Genomic DNA, 21,456 nt, shown 5'->3' on the forward strand with positions numbered 1-21,456 from the left:
CCCCCCCCCGCTCCTGACCCAGATGTGCCCCCCTCGGGTGGAGGGGGGGTCGGGGGAGCCAAGGAGAAAGCGCGCTCCAAGCACGGGCAGGGGGAGACCGCGGTCTCCCCGTCGAGATATGGGGGGGTGGGGGTGGAGGGGGGAGAAAGAGGTCTTTAAAAACGGGAAGAAAAGAGAAAGGACTCCCGGCCGAGCTGCTCTTTTTGCCAGCCTCCTCCCCCCCCCCCCCCAGTGCCAGGGGAGCCGCCCCTCCCGGGGAAGAGAAGGCGTCGTCGAGCAAGAGCGAGTCAGCTCGCTAGATCTGAATGGCTGGTTCCAAAGCGGGACCCCAAGTGCGCCCTTTGAGGGCGCAGAGAGGGGGGGGATAAATACGACCCAGGGGATTTTTAAAAGCCCCCCCCCCCTCAATACATTCCAGAACCTTCCTGAAACTTTTAAAGTCGTTTTTCTCACTTGTTCTTGGGTTTTGAAACTCTCTTTCTGTCGCACGCCATTATTCATAGGTTTGCATGGATTCATTTAGAAGCTTTTTGTTTTATTGCTTTTATTCCTTTCTGTTCTTTAATCTTTTTTTGGGGGGTAAAGTGGGGTATAAAAAGAGCTCCCCTCCCCCCCCCAAAAAAACCCAATACACTCTTGTGAAGGGCCCTGGGCCCAGGAAATATCTTAGCTGGCTTCGAAGACCCTCGGATCATACAGAGTCAGCGTGGTCAGGATTAGTGACCCCCTAATCTGGAGAACTGGATTTGGTTCCCCACTCCTCTTCCATAAACTGGGTGACCTTGGGCCAGTCACGGTTCTCTTAGAGCTGGTCTCGCAAAGCAGTTCTCTCAGAACTCTCTCAGCCCCGTCTACCACCCAGAGTGTCTGTTGTCGGGAAACGAAGGCAAAGGTTAAACCGCTATGGGACTCATTTGGGTACTGAATTGTGGAGCATACAATATGGACTCTCCTCCACATACTGGAAAGATTAGATCCCCCCAAATCTCGAGGGCTCCTAAAGTGCTCCTGGACTCGAGTCTCAGTGCTATAAAGAGGGCTGGATCCTGAGAATTTTTAAGTCTCTCTTTTTCCTCTTCTTCACGGTCGGGCCCGTTATTTCTGCCCGGGGTGGGCAATCCTGTTACGATCGATTTCTTTCTTTCTTTCTTTCTTTCTTTCTTTCTTTCTTTCTTTCTTTCTTTCTTTCTTTCTTTCTTTCTTTCTTTCTTTCTTTCTTTCTTTCTTTCTTTCCAGCAGGTCAAAACACCCAAGCGTTTAATACCCTTTCGGTTTGAAAACCGAAAATTCCGTTTCACAATACCAACAGGGGTCCAATCCTCAAACCTACGGCCGCCTCTTTTTCCGCTGGAGCATTGGAATGGCTGGCTGGCTGGCTGGCTGGCTGAGGGGAGTCCTCCGGGGAGTGTGGGCCACAGGCGGACTCTGCGGGCTTGTCCTTGACCCCCCCCCAATCCCCCCCAATCCACGCTTGACCCGGGCCCCGATCCTCCCCCAGAGGCGCACGCTTTCCTTTCTTCCTCTTTCCCCTCCACAGTTCCGCTTGCTGGAGGCCCGGCCGAAGCTGTCCCACCGAAGCGCTTAGCGCTTGCCGGATCTCCAACGCGATCCGGTGCTCAGTTACGGGGTTTCAGAGAACTGACGCCGGAGTCAGTCCACTTCGCGAACCCTGAATCGAAGGCCGTGTTGGAGTCGCTCGCTCGGCCTCGGGGAACGGTCGACTCCTCCCCGTCCAAAGCGACGGGACCTCCAGGCTGCGGCTGCGGGATTTCGGACTGTGGTTCTGGAACTGGCCCGGGGTCGTTTGGGACTCCGGCGTTGCTCCGCTTTCGCCCGGATCCTGACCCTTCAAATGCTACGTTCCTCGCACATTGGATACTGCTCTGCCGAGACCCTTTAGAAACCTATTTCCCTGCCTGGCACAGGAAAATCCAGCAGCAAAAACAACGGGAATTGGGGTAGCAAAATAAGATTCAGTCCCCCCTCCCGTGTCGTCGGGCCACAGCGGATCTCTGTGCCCGCCTTTGCTCTTCTCTGTTGGGGAGGGGGGAGGATGTTTCCCTTGACGGTGAAGATGGATGGCCGGGCCCGATCGCCTCCCCCCTCGACCCCCTTCCCGGACTCTGCGGGACACGAACAAGGGCGCCACGGCAAAGGTTTCTGAGGGGAGCCACGGGAAGGACTTGGGGGGAGGCTGCGGCGAGGCGGACCCGGCCCACCGGCCCCTTGGCTGAGGTAAGAGGATTGGGGGGCGGAGGGCCGTCGGAGGCCGGGATGCGCAGCCTGCGGGAAGCGCCCCCGGGCCGGGAGCCTCCGGAGTCGCCTGGGAGTCAGGGGGGAGGCGGCGGAGGGGGAGATCCCGGCGGGCACCAGGTAAGGGACTCCGGCGAGAGAGGGGGATGCTGCGGTCTGCGGAAGGAGCCTCGGACGGGGGGGGGGGGCAAAAACCACAATCGCTTTCTCTGTCGGACTCCTCCGTGGCCACGCAGCACCGGGGGGGGGGGGTCGGCTCGTTTCTTTCTTTCTTTCTTTCTTTCTTTCTTTCTTTCTTTCTTTCTTTCTTTTCTCTGCTCTTCTCTTCTCTTTTTCTTTCCTCCCCCTCTTCTTCTTTTTCTTTCTTCTTTTCTTTTCTCTCTCTCTCTATTTCCTCCTCCTCTCTTCTTTTCTTTCTTTCTTTCTTTCTTTTCTCTGCTCTTCTCTTTTTCTTTCCTCCCCCTCTTCTTTTTCTTTCTTCTTTTCTTTTCTCTCTCTCTCTATTTCCTCCTCCTCTCTTCTTTCTTTCTTTCTTTCTTTCTTTCTTTCTTTCTTTCCTTCTTTCTTTCTCTCTCCCTTCCTCTCTGTCTCTATTTCTCCTCTCATTTTTTCTTTCTTCAGTCCTTTCTTATTCTCTTTCTCCTCCTTTCTCCCTCCGCTGCAGGAGGCTCCGTTCCCGCGAGCAGCCGCCGAGTCCCCCACGGATGCGTGCCTGCGGAGGGCCGGCCCTCGGTCCTCCTTCTCCCCCTGCTCGGGGCTCCCCTTCCGAGCCGGCGCTTCTCTGTCGGAGAGGCAGCTCCGGACGGGCCGGGAGGGCGAAGCGAAGGAGGCGCCCAGGGCCGCCTGCGAAGGGGAAGGGGAGCTCGGCCAGTCTCCCGGACAGCCTCAGCCTCTCCGTCCCTCGACGCCAGGCCTGGAGAGAGAGGGGGGGGGGAGAGAGAGCCTTCGCGGCCGGGGGAGCGGCACGGCACCGCGGGAGGAAGGAAGAGGGCTGAGCGGTCCGGGCTGGGGAAGCCGCCATGCCTTGCCGACCAGCCTCCCGCCTGCCCAGGCGGCCGCGGGAGAAGCGCTGCCGGGAGGCTCCCCAACCAGGACGCGCTTTCGTGGCCGGCTCCGGAGCTCCCGGACAGGGCGGACTGGCCTTTTTGAGGGCGCGGGAAGCGCCTTCCGCGGTCGGGGTCCCCCGAAAGCCGAGAAGGCCACGGGAATGGACGGGGGTCCTCCGAGACGCCTCAAGAGAGACAGGAAGGCCGAAGTCTTAGAGGGAGACGCCTTTTTTTTCTTTTCTCGGTCCGTCTGTCTGCCTTTCTCTTCCTTTCTCCCTTTCCTCATCCTTCCTTCCTTCCTTCCTTCCTTCCTCCTCCCTTCCTTCTCTGTCTCTCCTTCCTTCCTTCCTTCCTTCCTTCCTTCCTTCCTTCCTTCCTTCTCTCTCTCTCTCTCTCTCTCTCTCTCTCTCTCTCTCTTTCTTGGGTACTGGCGATGTATAAATCCAGGATCGAAGGTGGATTTGTTTTGGATCTTGGTCCTCACACACACACACACAGAGAGAGAGAGAGAGAGAGAGAGAGAGAGAGAGAGAGAGAGAGAGAGAGAGAGAGACCCGGGTTCGTTTCCTAGGCCCCGGGGCCGTCTGTCAAGACCCTCCGGCCGTGCGCGGGCTTGAGCGCTCCTGCGTTTCCGATCCGGCCCTGGTTTGCCGCGCTTCTCGGCTGTTGCGAACCCGATCCGGCTACCCGTGGCCCCCTCGATTATGGGGGAAAGGTCCACCTGCCTCCCCTTCCCTCTGAAGCCCCCTTGAAAGTTCTCTGCCCTCCCCGGGTGCCCCTTCGGCCCAGAGTGGCGTCGCGCGGGGTCGTCCGTCCCGGCTGCCCGGGGGGCTCCAGCAGACCTGGATTTGGGCGCAAACCCTCTCCGCCTAGCCCGCGGCCGCCTCGTGGGGAAGAGCGCCTTCGGGGAGATTTACCCCCGAGGAAGCGCGCCCGGGAGGCAGCCGAGCCTGTAGCCGCGACGCCTCCGTCCGCAGGAAGCGCGCTGGCGATCCCCGCACCGCCCGGCCGGAACCCCAGTGAGAAAGGCGGCTTAGAACGGAGGGAGAAGAGCCGTCCGTTTTCTCCAGTGCCCTCCCCCAAATTTCAACACCAAACGAAGCCCCCCGCGCCTAGAAAATTAGGCTATCAGGAAGAACTGGTTCTCCTCCACATGCTGGATTTCTGCGTACAGGGCGAAGGGTTGGGGAGCTTTTTTAAATAAAAGAAGGAAGCGCCGTCTACACGAGGACACTCACAGGTACAGAAGCTCACCTGCAGCCTTACCCCAAATCGATGACCTTCGCCTCTTAACCTTGCCTAGGGTTGTGCTGCTTTACTGCTACGGGGGTGGTGGTGGGGAAGGATTCACTGCCTCGCCTTTACTCGAGAGCAAGTCCCGTGGATCCTGGAAGGGGAGAGGGGTCTGACTTCCAAGTAAATCTGCCCAGATGGCTTCTGTTGGGTCCCTTTTCGTGTTCTGTGTGCATGGCCGGAAAGCAGTCAGAGAAATCTTGAGGCTAAACCCCCTGGAACGTGGGCAATCCCATTCAAATAATAACAATCATTCCCCACTCCCTAAATTTGGGGGCTTTCTAATGCCCCCCCTCAGACTTTTGCCAGGGTGTGGGGGAGTTTAATTGAAAGCCAGATACACTTGAAAACCAGATTAACTGAAAACTGGATTCATTGAAGACCAGGTTAATTTAAAACCAAATAACTGAAGACCAGAGTACTTGGAAATCGAATTCACTGCAGATTATCTAAAAACAGATCAATTGAAGACCGGATCAATTAAAAACCCGATTAACTGAAGACCAGAGTACTTGGAAATCGAATTCACTGCAGATTGTCTAAAAACAGATCAATTGAAGACCGGATCAATTTAAAACCCGATTAACTGAAGACCAGAGTACTTGGAAATCGAATTATCTGACGTCCAGATTAATTGAAAATTGAAGACTGAATTAACTGAAAACCAGATTAGGTGAAGGGTAGACTAACTAAAACTAGATTAATTGGAAACCGAATTCATTGGAGGCAAAGATTCCCATCCTGGCCCAGTTTCAGAGGCCAGATTGAGTTCAGGCCAGTTGTTCTGGACATCCAGGGCACAGGTTGGCCAGATAGAGACATCTCTTTTAAATGGGAGCTTTGAAAAGCAGTCTCGGGGGAGGGCTCTTTCTGGGGACCCCCCTCCCCTGAGCTAAGCCCCTTATAGGAGCAAAGGAAGGGTGAAGGTCTCTGCCCCAAGAGGCAGCCATGAAAGATTCTGACCCTCTCCCTAGAGCAGGGGCAGTCAAACTGTGGCCCTCCAGATGTCCATGGACTACAACTCCCATGAGCCCTTGCCAGCATTCGCTGGCAAGGGCTCATGGGAATTGTAGTCCATGGACATCTGGAGGGCCGCAGTTTGACTGCCCCTGCCCTAGAGAGTCTCAAGCCCTCTGCAGAAGCACCTCAGGAGGGGGGGCAGCGGCAGAGGAGAGAGGGAGGGGTACCCAAGCCCCCTTGGTCAGCTGGTGGCCGAGGCCAGACTCTGATCACGGTTGTCAAATCAAGTTCACAGCCCAGTCCCATTTCTGGCAGGGAAGAGAGACTCTCTCACTAAATACGTGAAATACCAAAAATCCCCCAATACACACAGAAAGACAGAGAGAAAGAGAGAGGGGTTTAATGCCAGTCTTCTTAAATGCTCCGGATTTCTTTCTTTCTTTCTTTCTTTCTTTCTTTCTTTCTTTCTTTCTTTCTTTCTTTCTTTCTTTCTTTCTTTCTTTCTTTCTTTCTTTCTTTCTTTCTTTTTCTTTCGGACCTCGGCACCCCCAGACTCTCCTCACAGGGGAGGGGGTTGACTGCCCGGAGCCAGGCTGTGTTGGATGGATGGTCCCCCTCCCTGGTGTGGGTCCCTGGGCCTGAAGACGGGATGCCCCCGCGCCCAAAGAAGCCCACCGCACGGCCCGCCCGCGCCCTTGCCCCACTCCCATGCCAGCCTCCTGCTTCCAGCCGCCAGATGTTTGCAATAAAATGTCAGCTTGTGCCTTTGGGGAGTCGAAATAAAATTTAACGGCCTTCCTCTGTAATTGTTCTCTTTGCTCGCCCTTCATAAATTTATCTGTTTTTCTCCAGGAGAGGGGGAAAGCCGATTGTGCGTGGAGGGGGGGGGAGAGAAAAAGACAATTAAAACACCCATACTCTGAAAAATGGAGGAGCCCCTTGTGTGGGTTTTCATTGCTTCTACCACCCTCTCTTGGCCTGGGTGGGCTTTGCTGCCTGGAAAGGGAGGGGGAGAGTAAGAAACCCAAATGAGGTCCAGAAGAAGATAAGGATGCAAATGGTGGAGCTTCCAGCTTTCTGTTTCCTCTGTCCCTGGGTGTTTCCCCCCAGAAAGATTTCTTTAATTCTCTCGGATAAAATGCATACTCCTCCCCTTACCGCCAAACAGTGCAGGCTGATCCTAAGCTTCAAAGATCCGAGATCCTGTCAAGTGCAAAGGAACATCAGGTCTGGCCGAGGGTAAAATCTCACAGGGCATCAGAAATCTCTTTGTTACTTGGAACTTCCTGTGGATTTCCTCCAGAGCTGGTCAAAAGGCCCTTCAACCCAGAAGGCCCCTCAACTCACTGACCCCAGCTGCGTCTGCTTAAAATGGGGAGCATGTGTGTAGGTGGAGAAGATCCTCCACAATCCCACATTCCTCCACTCCAGACCTGACTGCCATTACACAAGGGCTGGCTGGGGCCAAGTTGTAATGGAGCTATAGTGCTAGCAGCCTGACCTGACAGCCAAGCTGCCAAATAGCGTTATAGCACCAGGCTGAACCTGCCCATGCCTCTACAATCCCTGATAGGCTGCAGGTGGTGCAAGCCAGATAACATTTCCTCTAGCAGCTGGATGGTGAAGCCGAAGCAGGTAGCCAGATGAGACTGTACCGCTTCGACCAGTACAGAGTGAGGAGTGATTGGCCATTTTGGGAGGGGGGAGCAGGTTGACATGACCACATATGGCCATATCATCTGATAAATGTTTAACAAATTGAAAAAAATATATTAAAAATTAATTAACTCTCACCCATTCGGGAAACCCTTCCAGGGCTGACAAGAAACCCCAGGGTTTTCTAAAACCCTGGTTGAGAAAGCCTGTGCTAGATCAATCTCTATGGGCAATAAGATTCATAATGAGATGCAAAAGATATTGAAAACTGAATTTGCATTAGATCCAAAATGTATATTATTAGATATAGTACCAAATAGTATTAGAACGTATAGTGAACTTGTTAAGTATATGGTAATAGCTGCAAGGGTTCTATATGCATCAAGATGGAAGAAGGAACATTGACCAGATCCTATGGATAGGTCAAAACAGACGGCTGAATATGTGACAACAAAACCTACGCATCGAATGCACAACAAACTAACATCAGACTTCAGAAGGAAATGGAGTCCTATTCTATACAGATGAGTAAAATGCAACAGAATTAAATAATGTCATTAAATGGAAGCTGTAATATTATGGGTCCTTCCCCCCTTTTTTCTCTTTCTAAAGGCCCTTTTCTAGAAAACAAATGTGATTTCTCCCTTCACTTCTGTTTTGTATTATAAAATAGTAGTTTAAGAAATAAGTCCTATAATATGCAAGGCATTCTTTTTTAAATAACATTTCTAATGTATATATATTTTTAAAATCTCTACGGGCTATATTAGTCATTTAATTTTACGATGTCTTTGAGATTTAAATTTAAAGTAATTCCATTTCTAATGTTTGTATCTTAGAACGAGGTTTTATGTATGCGGGGATCTGCTCTGACTCTGCTGAAATAAGGCAGAATAATAGCTCTGGTATAAATAAATAAAATAAATAAAACCAATAATAGTCTGGTGGCCATCTTTTAGGCTTGGCCTGCCCCAGGGGGTTAGGAAATCTAGTCTCCTGGCCTTCCGGAAGTTTGATCTTTCTGATGAAGCAGGAACAACCCAGTGGATAGAGGCATTAATGGGCTGCAATGCATCATAAGCTTTGCTGCTGAGGAAATCTCCTTGAAACAGGGATGTACCAGAACCTTGTTCTATGCATTACAGGACTCTGCTGCTGAGGAAAGCTCTTTGAAACAAGAATGCCCCAGAACCCTTTTAAAAATAATTTATTAAACAATACTGTTCAGAAGAGTTTAGAAACATTACAGAAATAAAGACCGCTTACGAATATTTCAGAGGTTCATCCCAGTGCTTTTGAAAATCTTCCAGTGCTTTATGATTAACAAGGTCTGTTAGCTTGGCCATTCCCGCTAGTTCTCTGAGTTTTGTCCACCATAAGTCCATATGGTTGCTTTCAGCCAGAGGCCATGATGAGCCTTGCTGCTGCTGTTATTGCTTGAAAGAAGAATTCAGCACCCTGTTTTGGTATACCTGTGGGTATAGTGCTTAAGAAATTCTTTGGACCCAACACAAATTTACATTGTGTACACGGTTTGCAGTTAATTTATCATGAGGTTTTATCATGAGGTTTTATCCAAAATGCAATTAATTTATCATGAGGTTTTATCCAAAATGTCTTCATCATTTTACAATTCCAGCACATGGGAAAGAAAGATCCAATAGTATCTTGAGATGGTTTCAGTTGGTTTCAACATCTTCCTAATAACTAGGTGTAAAACACTATCTATAGAACATCCTATACCAGGGGTAGTCAAACTGCGGTCCTCCAGATGTCCATGGACTACAATTCCCAGGAGCCCCTGCCAGCGTTTGCTGGCAGGGGCTCCTGGGAATTGTAGTCCATGGACATCTGGAGGGCCGCAGTTTGACTACCCCTGTCCTATACCAATTTTCATGTAATGACTGACACTTTGTCACTTTCACATTCTTACGCCATAAGTATTCCCATTCCTCCATTGTAATAGTCATGGTAAGGTTTTGCGTCTACTTTATCCCCAGCCTGGTGGAATGCGCTCCCGGAAGAGCTAAGGGCCCTGTTGGAGTTGTCAGCTTTCTGCAGGGCCTGCAGAACGGAGCTCTTCCGCCAGGCGTACGGTTGAGGCCAGAGTGGTACCATCCCAGGATCTCTAAGTTAAGGCCAACTAGGTTCCTCGCTCCCAGGTAGAGAGAGAGTCTGACCCATGCTGAACAGGGGATGGGTTGATATTTTTTACTGTCCGCCATCTTGTTATGTTATGTTATTACCCGGTTTGATGAAGTTTTAAGGGGAATTTTAGGAGATTTTATTGTGTTTTACTGATATTGTAAACCGCTGCGAGACATTTGAGAGCAGTGGGATATAAATATGAATAAACAAACAAATAAATAAATCATGGGTATACCCGAACCTTGTTCAGCTATCAGCATTGCTTAAAGGAGACATACTTGTGCATGGAATAAATGAAATAGAAACTTTTCAGATACCCGTTCTTCATCGTGCTCCTCCGTGCGTAGATTCATATCTTGGCCACACAATTCATTGTTTCTTCTGCTTTGCCATATTGTTTTCATGTTCTCCTGCAGTGCTTATCTTCCGCAAGCAAATGACAAAGCGGGCTTTTCCGCAGAGGCAATAGGCTCATGCTAGGATTTTATTGGTTAAAAGACTGGAATTGTGGTCAGCACTGTTGGGTTATAGCTGATTTGTAAGGTGGATCCTATGATGTAATTACTTTAGGGCTGAATGTGTAGCCATAATACTTATGAACAAAGTGGAAGTCTGGAGAAGAGTTGTTTTTTGTACCCTGACTTTTGCTGCCCGAAGGAGTCTCAAAGTGGGTTATAATCTCCCCCCCCCCCATGGGCTAACTGATCCATCTCACACACACCCAGAACACTGTTACTGTAAAAGTCTGTTGAGCTGGGGGGAGGTGGGATTGTTGCTGCAAGGGGATGGTTATAGGGGCATATTGTTTTTAAGGGATTTTTGTTGGTTTTACTGTTGTGACCTGCCACGAGCCACTGCGTGGGAATGACTGTATACAAACTGAAACTTAAATAAATAAAATTGTCTTCCATTCCTCCCCCCACAGCAGACACTCTGTGAGGTAGCTGGGACTGAGAGAGCTCTGACAGACCTGCTCTGCAAGAACAGCTTCTAACAGGACTGTAATTAGCACAAGGTCACCCAGCTGGCTGCATGTGGAGCAGCGGGGAATCAAATCTGGCTTGCCAAGTTAGAAGAGAGCTCAACCCCAAGGAGGTACCTTGAAGACTAATAAAAGCTCATTCTGCACACGTTGGATAATGCACTTTCAATGCGCTAGAAGCAGATTTTCTTGTTTCATGCAGGTAAATCCAGCCTGCCAAGCTTTTGGGTGACCCATTGACCTGCTTTAAAGGAGGATTTGATTTCTCAATTGCAGTGAGCTCCAAACACAGAACTAGCAGTCCCTGGCCACCCCAGTCAGAAAGCTGCTGGTCAGAAAACTGCTGCCAGTCAAGTAGGTGATACTCTTTCAGTGGACCTAGGGCCTTGTGAGGGCCTGAATCAGCAGGAGGTCGTTGGGGAACTCCCAGCCAATGGGGCATTGCCAAGCCAACCTTTGGGTCCAGTTGCTGACTCCCACAGGGACCTGTCACCTCCCCGTCTGTAATTCCAGGGCAGGGAACAGGACCAGATTGGCGAAGATTTAGGTGCCAGCGACCAAAAGGGATGGGCTGGACTGACAGTGAGGCCTTCCTCCACAGTCGATGGTGGGTAGCGGCTGCAGCACAGTCAGGCCCAAATCTCTCCCTGCTGGAGAAATGGCGGGGGGGGCCAGGGGCCTATGGAGCTCAGGACTTATTTCCCAGGGAGGGGGAGGGAGAGGGGGATTCTTAAGCCACCTGGAGTTCCAGGGATAAAGGCGGACTACAACCACACTGAATAATTTATTCCTTTCCTTCATTGTCTTTCTCACTGTGGTTTCAGGTGTTTTACAAGTAGTAGTAGTAGTAGTAGTAGTAGTAGTAAGTAGTATATTCATTTCCTTTGCAGTCAGCCTTTCTCACGGTGACTCCAGGTGGATGATGGGGATGATTACTACCAATATTAATTATTAATTACTATTACAACTTCACAACAATAGTCGATTCCTTTCCTTTGTAGTCGGCCTTCCTCACTGGGACTCCAGGCGGATTCCAGATGCGCTCAGAAGGAGCCAGCCAGTCATCCCCAAACAATATCCCTCAACCCCCCCACCCCTCTATTTTCCTCTTGGGTCTCAGGCGCCCGGAGGTCGTGGTGGGGAGTCGAGGCCGTCGAGGGTGGCCCAGAGGCGGGGAGAAGGCCGGGCTGCGCGGGGATCCAGGCCACCACCCCTCCTCCTCCTCCCAAGGGGAGTCCAGCTGCGCATCTTCCACGGAGCCCCGATGGGAGGGAAGGGGGGTGGGCTTTGCTCCGTTCCGCCCTCGCCGCCTGGCGCTCCAAGGCGGCCAGCCCCTCGACGGGCTCCCCCCGGCGCCGGCCTTTGCTCCCGCGGCGTCTGTGGGTTGGCTCCGGAGCTCCGTGGGCGCGGAGGCGGCTCCGTCCGCCTCTTGCCCCGACGGCGCCGCCAGGCTGGTGGGCTGGGAGCGGCCCCCGGGGAAGGGGCGCCCTTTCCCACCGCGGCCAGGGGGCAGGGGGCTCCTGAGAGGTTTCCAACCCCGCAGCCGGGCTTTCGGCCTCGGGGGCGCCTTTTCAGTCCCGGGAAGGAAACGATCTGGGCCGATGCTCAGAAGAGCGGCTGTGGGACGGCTGATTGGGTAGGCCAGCTGGGACCGAGCCTTAAATAAAAAAAAACGTGGCTTCTTTTCTTATTTTTCATATATATTTCTATCCCGCCTTTCCTGCCAATTCCAGGTGGCTTCCTCGCCAGTATCCCCCAACGAAAATCAACCTTAGAAGGTGTAGTTGTTTTATATATATATATATACTCTGCTTTTCACTACCCAAAGGAGGGCCAAAGTGGCTTAGGATCGCCTTCCGTTCCTCTCTCCGCGACAGGAAGGAGGTGGGGCTGAGAGAGCTCTGACAGAACTGCTCTGCAAGAACGGCTCTGCGGGAACTGAGACTAACCCCTGCTGGGGAGGAGCGGGGATTCAAACCAGGCTGACTGGACTAGAAGGACTTGCTTTTAACCACTACACCACACTGTTGTTGTTGTTGTTGTTAAACAACAAAGTGTACATGAGGACAACCTTGCAGGCCAACTGGACTCAAACCTTGTCCCCTCGTTTCAGACCAACAGGGCTGTCCCCCCACTTCTTGTAGGAGTGTGCATGTGCATCCCCAGAATTCAGCTCTGTTGGTCTTTCAGGCAGGGGTAGTCAACCTGTGGTCCTCCAGATGTCCATGGCCTACAATTCCCATGAGCCCCTGCCAGCATTTGCTGGCAGGGGCTCATGGGAATTGTAGGCCATGGACATCTGGAGGGCCACAGGTTGACTACCCCTGCTTTAGGGTGCCCCTGGATGCAATCTTAGTGCCCCTGGACTTTAAGGTGCCCCTGAACTTAAGCAGCTTGGTGTAGTGCTTAAGAGCGGTGTCTGATCTCGCAAGCTGGGTAATGATTCCCCGCTTCTCCACTTGCAGCCACCTGGGTGACCTTGGACTAGTCACATCCCTGATAGTGCTGTTCTGACCGAGCACTAATCTCTGGGCTCTCTCAGCCTCACCTCCCTCGCAGGGTGTCTGTTGTGGGGAGAAGAAAGGGAAGGTGATTGTAAGCCCCTCTGAGACTCCTTCTGGTCGAGAAAAGCAGCATACAAGAACCTCGTCCTCCTCCTCTTCTTCTTTGGGTCACAGTAAGAGCATCAGTTCTGTCGCAGTGGAGCTTCGGCAAGAAGGATGGCTTGCCACCACCTGGGCATTCACGGAAGCACAAACCAAGAGGGAACAAAGATTTTTGGGGGGGACTCCTCATTGCAAATTGAGAAGCACCTGGGCCTTAACTCCCTGATGTCACAATTGTAAGGAAAAACTGAGAAATGGGACTGGGAAACTGAGACCACAATCACAGGAGACAGCAGAATACGGGAAAGAAATAACAGGAGAAGATCGCCAAGTACCAAAGCATGCAGAGCAAATAACACCAGCTCGGCTCTAGAAAACACGTTTGCGCAGTGAAACAACGGGGCTTGGAACAGCAAGAATCCTGTGGAGATACGTTAGAACTTGACTAGGATCTCGAATAGCAGAGCGCCCTCTCCCAGTCGAATACATCTTGAATGTTTCCACTAAGCCACCCTGAGCCCTGACTGGGGGTTTCTGTCCCCCTTTGCAAGGCAAGGGCTGTCAGAAGCTGCATCAATTCAGGAAAGCTCAGATCCTCCCCAGACCTGGGCAGGTGAGCAGGGAGGCTGGCGCCTGTCTGGCAAAGCAAGGCAAAAGGTCACCAGCATGCAGAGGCACCCACATGTCTCTGAGGCTCCTGAACAGAGGAGGATCCAGCCCTTCAGCGGGGAGAAAGGAAGGGGAGGGGTCAGGAGAGGCAGTGTGTGGTGGTGGTTCAAGAGCAGCGGCCTCCATTCTGGAGAACTGGATTTGATTCCCCGCTCCTCCTCCATGCAGCCAGCCAGTCACGGAGTTGTTCTTGCAGAGCAGTTCTCTTAGAGCTCACAGACCCACCTACCTCCCAGGGTGCCTGCTGTGGGGAGAGAAAGGGAAAAGCCGCCTTGGGACTCCTTCGGGCAGTGAAAAGCAAGCCCCTTCCTCCTGCTACCTCTTCCCAGAGGGGGGGTATTCCTTGACCTAGAGTGTGCTCTGGAGACCTGAGTTCGAATCCCCAAGGGGGGGAGGGGCCTGGAAGACTGCTGGGGGACTTGGCCAGTCATAGCCTCCCCGCCTCTCCTGCATCACAGGGTTGTTATGGTGCGCTGGGGTGGGGGCGGGGGAAGGGAGGCAAGGAGTCCGCCGCAAGCCATTTTGGGTCCAGCTCTTCAAGAAACCAACATGGGAGCGATGAAAGGGGAGGAAGAAGCCAGCTCTCTCCGAGGGCAAGGGCGGGTTCGGTCTCTTGCATGCAGGTGGGGGAGGGGGGGCAGAAAAAGGCGACTCCCAGCGTAGGCAGAGATGCCGGCAGGAAGGACAAGACATCCTCCCGCCCTTCGGCCCCTTTCTTCCGAGACCCCAGAGGGGAGGGGGCAGAGGGACCTAGCAGCCCCCCACAGACGGCATGTGGAAGGCTGGGGGGCGACCACTCATACATCATCATCATCTTTATTTTTAAAGCTGTTTTCCGAGCCATGGGTGGGCCCCGAAGCTCTGGGCCTCTCCCCCACTCAGCACCCTCCGCAGAGCCACCCTCTCCTGGAAGCAAGCCACTGACAGGGACCCATCCCTGGGAAGGGTGGCCAGAACTGCGTTTAAACTGTCTCTAATGTTGTTATGTTAATGACTCTTTTAAAGCTTGTCACTTCCCTGTTGTACACTGGCCAGAGAGGGAAGGGCAGGACACACAGACAGACAGGAAAGAGATGAATGAATGAATGAATGAATGAATGAATGAATGAATGAATGAATGAATGAATGAATGAATGACCCCGCCTTTCCCCATTGACGGGTCACATCATCTTTTTCGCCTGCCCTTCAGAAACGCTCAGGGTGGGTGGCAACGTACAGGGTAAATTATGGTTTTTTTAAAAAAAATGTATTTTAATGTTTTATCATGTGAACCCCCACGAGACCTGTCCGGGAGCAGCAGCTTATAAATGTAAAAATAAATATTAAGAAATTGAATAATTCGGAGAGAGATCCGTATCAGTAAAAGATTTAACACTCACCTCTGAAAAGGGCAAGGGAGATGACGGCGAGCCACCCTTCCGAAGTCTCAGGCCTTTTCGAGCCCTTCCTTCCCTCCTTCCCGTTCGTAGGCCGCCTTCCCCGCGGGACATCGAGGCGGCTCTCAACAGCGAGGAACGAGGGAGGACCAGGGAAGGCGACACGGAATTCACCGCCCCCCCCCCAGCCTCTTCTGTTTTTAGGTGTCGGGGTGCTTCAGTCTCCCGCGCAGGGCTTTTTTTTTGGGGGGTGGGGGTGGCAGACGGCTCCCCCCCCCCTCAAAATCCCGGTTTTGCCTTTCGGAGTCCATGTAGATTATGCCAGGGAGGGGCCAAGTCCAAGCTCTTTGGGGGAGTCTGAACCCGATCCAAACCCATGTTTTTCTCTCTCTCTCTCTCTTTTTTTTAGTATCCGTTGTGGGGACGGGATGGGAAGGCGATTGCAAACCGCTTCGAGACTCCAGAGAAAAGCGGCATATAAAACCAACTATCTTCTCAAAGATCTCTGGGCCCTGGACCAGCCACCCCACGGATACAACGGAGCAGGGACTGCTCAGCCACCAAATCCTGGCGCTCAAAGGGAGCTTTTGAATTCGAAGGACAGCGTCGCACAGCCCCCTTTGGTGATTTTGATTTTTATTCGCCCGCTGCAGATTCTTTTCTTTCTCTCTCTCCCAAAAAACGAATCGAGCCTTAGCGCCTCTAATGCGCCTTCTAAACCGACATTCCCAATTGCCACGTTCATGTTAATCATTTCGAATTAAAACGGATTGCTGTCTTAAAGGAAAAAATTTCGACAATGTGTGTGTGTGCGCGCGCGTGTGCAGACACGCGCACACACACACAAACAAACACAATCACCCGGGCACAGTTTTCCAAAAACAAACGGAAATCAATAACGAAATGAAACCCACAAGGGGCCTGGCATGTCCGGCAGGCGGATTCGAATTTCTCCGAAGGAGTCTAACCGGAACGCCTCGCCACCTCGGGTCTCCAGCGCGCACTTCGGGTTCACACTTTTGGTCCCGTTTGGACGAAAAGGACTGTTCTCGCGCGCCGCCTGGCGGCCAGCGTGCGTACACACACACACAAAAGCGCGGCAGTGCGCCGCCAAACGGCGTTCTTAAAAGGGGCCCGCAACTTGACCTCTCTGGGTAATGTCTCAGAGTGGCTGAAAGCAAACTCTTATTATTTGACAGGGAGGCTTCGGTCGGTTCGAGCCTGGAGTGGATCTCTGCCTGCACTGAGAACCTTCCTTCCTTGCCTGCTTGAACTTGACGGCTGATCCCCAGAATCCAGCTCTTTCGGTCTTCAAGGCGCCCCTGGACTCGAACTCAGTTCCCTTTTGCAAGCGCGTGCGTGACATGTAATGAACACCCCAGCCCACCCCCTGGGCTGAGGCTGGAGACGACCCCTTCTGAAGGGGCGTCTCCTAAGAGGCCGAGGGAACATCGCCCCCTTTCCCCGGAGAACAGAAGCGCCTTGGGTCGGAGGGCCTTGGTCTTGCTCCTGGCAGGTGGTGGCAATCTCATGTCCCTGCTTCTCAATCCAGGCATCTCTCGCATCTCTCCTCCTTCCCCTGGCCTGCTGGTGGACCTTGGCTCCCCCATACACCCTGCCCCCCCCCAAGGGGCTCCTCTGCTGGATTGCAAAGGGGGGAGGCCCCCCACCACCACATGTCTTGGCTTAGGAGACTTCCGGATCTCCTCCCTTCTCCTCCCCTCCCCCCAGCACACACCTTAGACCATGCTTTTTTAAGTGACCGGGCTTTTCCCTCCAGGCTCCCCCCCCACACACACACACACACAAAGGGGTTGGAGGGATGGCTGCGGTGGAAGATCAAAGCCCGGATTTCTCTCCCTGCATCTGGAGAGCCAAGCGGGGCTTGCAAGGGAGAAGAACCCCAGCAGGACTTCAAAGGGATGGGAAGGACCATTCCTAACGGCCCCCCTTCCCCTGCCACCTGACAAGCATCTCTGCAGACAATGGAGGGCGTGGCTTCCAACTAAAGGAGGACCTTGCCTGTTGGCCCAGGTAAGTCGAGAGCAGGCACAGATGGCGATCGGGGCTGGGACGCTCCAACAAGCACCACCCCAAAGCTTGTTGGACCACCGGTCCTTCTCGGTGTCCGAGAGCTGGGCCATCCAGGACAGAGTAGAGCATACCGTAAACCAAGGGTAGTCAAACTGCGGCCCTCCAGATGTCCATGGACTACAATTCCCATGAGCCCCTGCCAGCGAATGCTGGCAGGGGCTCATGGGAACTGTAGTCCATGGACATCTGGAGGGCCGCAGTTTGACTACCCCTGCCGTAAACAATGTGACAAATAATTTGTAAAGGAGAAAAGAGAATATGTAGCTAGCCAGAGGCCTGCATGGAGCCCTTGAGGTTGGCAGTCAATGGCGTTTTAGGACAGCTGTCCCTTCCTGCCAGAGACTACATTCTGCCCCCTGGTGTTCACCTGAAGAAAAGGCTCCCTTCACGGCAGCCAGTCCCTTTTCTTGCCCGGAGGAGCAGGGCTGTGGTCGAAGGGAAACCTTGTGGGGAGAGCCAAGGAATTTCCCCCCTCTCTCTTTTTGTGCATTCAGTCAGCAGAATTACACAAGACTCAGCAGCGCAACCTCATCAGAATTCTAGATTTCGTGGCTTCTCGGAGCGTAGAGCTGGTCAGAACCTACAGGGCTACTGTTCGCGACAACCCTGGATGCTTGTGCGCACTACAGGGAGCATGCCTCGAGCATGTTGCTTCCCACGGTCGCTCCCCAAAAGCACTGAGTACGACAGCAAAGGCAGCATTTGGCTTCTGGAGAATCTCAGGGTTTCCCCCTCAGTTTCTTTAGAACGCGATAGATTTCTTTGCCAAGCGAGGGACAGTGTCAGCAGGAACATCTAATGCAGCAGCAGCCGAACGGTGGCTCTCCAGAGGTCCCTGGACTACAATTACCATGAGCCCCTGCTGGCAGCAGGGGCTCATGGTAATTGTAGTCCAGGGACCTCTGGAGAGCCACCGTTTGGCCACCCCTGATGTAAAGTTATTAGAAGAAGAAGAAGAAGAAGAAGAAGAAGAAGAAGAAGAAGAAGAAGAAGAAGAAGAAGAAGAAGAAGAAGAAGAAGAAGAAGAAGAGCTGGTTCTTATATGCCGCTTTTCCCTACCCGAAGGAGGCTCAAAGCGGCTTACAGTCGCCTTCCCATTCCTCTCCCCACAACAGACACCCTGTGGGGTGGGTGAGGCTGAGAGAGCCCTGATATCACTTCTCGGTCAGAACAGTTTTATCAGTGCCGTGGCGAGCCCAAGGTCACCCAGCTGGTTGCATGTGGGGGAGCGCAGAATTGAACCCGGCATGCCAGATTAGAAGTCCGCACTCCTAACCACTACACCAAGCTGGCTCTTAAAAGCAGGGTACAAAGAAAATGGCTCTTCTTTAGTGCAGGCAGGTTTAGAGATTTGGGCTTCCCCCCTGCCTGTGTCACGTGACACAGGTGACGTATGACCTCCTACCCCCATGTTGATGCTTGGGATTGAACCCAGGGTTGGAGGGCTGGATGAGAACGGCTCATGGCTCATTCTTACCAACCTCCCCACCCCCCACTCCCCAAAATATGGCTTCGATCCTGCTTCTGCTAATTGATTTGTATTTATTCATTCAGCTTGTATACCATCCCTCACCGCGACGTCTTCTGTTGCGAGCTGCTCCGTGCTTGGATCCCAAATTTAAGCAGGCCGGGATTTAAGGCACTGCTATCCACAAATCAGGCATTTTCAAGAGAGGCTGCCCGAATTCTCTCCCAGTGAAGGAAGCAGGGCTCCAGTCCCAAGCCACAACATGTTCTCTGGCCCCTGGGCAACGCACGTGTCCCTTTCTTGGCGAGAAGAACCACCCAGGCTATTGCTACCCGAGGTGCTGGTGTCTCCTAGTTGGTTAGAGAAAATTAGCTTTCAAGGAGACAAGACGTGAAAGGGAAACAACAGTTGACGCTATCATTTTCTTCGACTGGACCTCCTGTTATTTGGTGGCCGAGTTTTCACGTCTCTTTAGGTTTTTAAGGGAACGCTTCTCGTGTTGATTTACGGCTTGGGTTATTGTCAAACGGCTTGGCCTGCACCAGCCCCCCCCCCGCCCCCCCTCCACTTCTTTCCACCCTTTGCCAAGCGTCAGCTGAATTTTGCCAGAATGACACCCTCCTCCATGCTTATGTGGTTTCCAGAATTGGCAACTCTTTGTGCCGGCCCGTTTATTGCCCAGTTCCCGGTATCGCTAAAAATGTTTATACAGCAAGTCTAATAATGCACCAAAGGTATCCCCCCCCCCCCGCCCCCTCGAGGTGGAAACTGTAGATCCGCAGGGAAAGGGACCACCGGAGGGAGACGATAAATTACCGTCAGAGAGTCAGAAGACAACTTTAAAACCCTGTTCTTGCAATGAGGGAGTCTTAGTGTCGTGCTGCCCGGCGTGCAGGAATGGATTATTGGAGCGAGCACTGTTCCTTTAGAGACATCGGCCAAATTTCAACCAAACGTGATGCATGCCTGCTGTCGTGGGTTGCCTGGTGCCGATTCCGTAGTGCAGGCGGCTGCTTGTCCATGGCTGGTTCCTCATGCTCAGTGATTTTAGCCGCGATGCACATCTATACAAACAGATCCTCCCCCTAGGTAATTTAGTTGCAGGGGGAAAAAACAGCTGTAGAGGGGGGGCTGGAGAAGGGAGGCTGATGGCTTTTATGGCGCCCCCAAAGGAGAGTCAAAGTGTCGCACAATCGTCTTCCCTTCCTCTCCCCACCACAGATGCCCTGTGAGGTAGGGGAGGCTGAGAGAGCTCTGAGAGAACTGCGAATGGTCCAAGGGCACTCGGCTGGTTGCATATGGAGGAGGCGTGGGGAGTCAAGCCCAGTTCAGATCAGAGGCCACTTCATCTAGCCCAGGGGTAGTCAACCTGTGGTCCTCCAGATGTTCATGGACTACAATTCCCATGAGCCCCTGCCCACAAACACTGGCAGGGGCTCATGGGAACTGTAGTCTATGGACATCTGGAGGACCACAGGTTGACTACCCGTGATCTAGCCAGTACACGAAGTTGGCTCTCAGAAGGAAGGGAGAGCCAACGTGATGTAGTGGTTAAGAGTGGTGGCCTCTAATCTGGAGAACCAGGTTTGATTCCCTGCTCCTCCACATGCAGCCAGCTGGGTGACCTTGTGCCAGTTACAGTTCTCTCAGAGCTACAGTTGCAGAGCAGTTCTCTCAGAACTCTCTCAACTCCACCTGCCTCACAGGGTGTCTGTTGTGGGGAGAGGAAGGGAAAGGTGCTGGTAAGCTGCTTTGAGACTCCTTTGGTTTGTAAAAGGCAGGGCATAAGACCCCCCCCCCTCAGCTCTCTTGCTCCCTTCCCCTGTGGGCAAAGGGACTGTACTAACTGTAGTTTGGAGCACAGTTTTGACAGCTTTTGCAAGGAGGTTCAGCATCCCTTCCCTTCCCGCACAGAAATAAAATCTGAAATATTTTTACCTAATACAGTTTTGTGAATGCCAATGATAACGTCCTTAGGACTGGTTCCCAATACCATTGCTGAACAGCTACTCATGAGGAATACACGTGCCCTATAAAGGTCCCGATGAAGCAGACGTAAGCCGTTCTGCCTGCTTAGCCACACTGTTCCTCCACTACTTCACTATGCAGCAAGCCACGACTGTCCTGCTGAATGGAGAGGGGCAGAAAAAGGACTCCTGCAGAAAAGCGGGACGGAAGCTGTAGCGGCAGGGGAACGCTACCTGCAAGGACCTGAGTGCAAAAGAGGCCATTCAGCCAGATGGCTGCTTCTTATTCCCCACTTTTACAAAGAGGATTTCCTGAGACAACCCAAATTCACTAAAAGAAAACCCAAGAAAGTCCCGACTGCCTTTTCCTTGCGGTCAAAGAAGACCCACTAGCCTTTTGACTTCCTGACCTACTGGAGCTGCAAGAGTTTTTGCCTTTTCCGCTCCAGTCTGTAAAACGTTCTCCAGGTAAGCCCCGTCTTCTCTCAGTTTCTTGAACTCGCTCCTGATGGGCGCCAGTTTTTCAATGACGGTCTCCGCCACCACCACCTTGTAACGAGCGGTATCCAGGCCCACGCTCTGCTGCACCACTTCCTCTACGTCGAGCCCCGTGATGGCGGAGTGGATGGTGACAAGATTGGAGACGCCGGGGCGTAAGTCTGGGTCATAGGTCACCTCGGATGTGAAGTCCGTGACGGCCTTGCGGAATTTCAGCAGGATCTCCTCAGGGCAGTCGGTAATGCCGACCGTGGCCAGCTTCTGAGGGTCGGATTTCGACATCTTGGAGGTGGGATCGCGGAGGGACCTCACCTTCTTCACCTCAGCTTAAAAATAAAATGGGAAAGGGAAGTTAAAGGAGGATGGCTGCTGGGGACACAGACCAAGAAGCTGGTGGTTTTCCAGTTTCCCCTCAGCCCCCAAAGGGTCCCTTGGCAGCA

The 21,456-nt window shown here is 52.6% G+C and overlaps 1 protein-coding gene and 1 long non-coding RNA gene across 4 annotated transcripts in view; one reads left to right on the plus strand and one right to left on the minus strand.

The window, feature by feature from the left end:
- Positions 1-1,560: 1,560 nt before the first annotated feature.
- LOC143841885 (uncharacterized) lies at positions 1,561-17,101 on the plus strand. The gene is made up of 3 exons (XR_013232923.1): positions 1,561-2,235; positions 15,399-15,612; positions 16,189-17,101. It is a non-coding gene; the product is annotated as an uncharacterized LOC143841885 (long non-coding RNA).
- A 2,035-nt stretch (positions 17,102-19,136) lies between these two features.
- The window catches only part of WARS2 (tryptophanyl tRNA synthetase 2, mitochondrial), a 38,101-nt gene continuing 35,781 nt past the window's right edge, over positions 19,137-21,456 (minus strand). For 2 of the 3 annotated variants that reach the window (XM_077345897.1, XM_077345898.1), the window contains exon 6: positions 19,137-21,342. In XM_077345897.1, coding sequence (XP_077202012.1) covers positions 20,894-21,342 — 449 coding nt within the window. In that variant the 3' untranslated portion in view covers positions 19,137-20,893. The remainder of the gene's footprint in view (positions 21,343-21,456) is intronic. The other variant, XR_013232710.1, reaches the window with a different exon arrangement.

This window comes from Paroedura picta, chromosome 7 (assembly GCF_049243985.1).
Source record: "Paroedura picta isolate Pp20150507F chromosome 7, Ppicta_v3.0, whole genome shotgun sequence".
NCBI lineage: Eukaryota > Metazoa > Chordata > Lepidosauria > Squamata > Gekkonidae > Paroedura > Paroedura picta.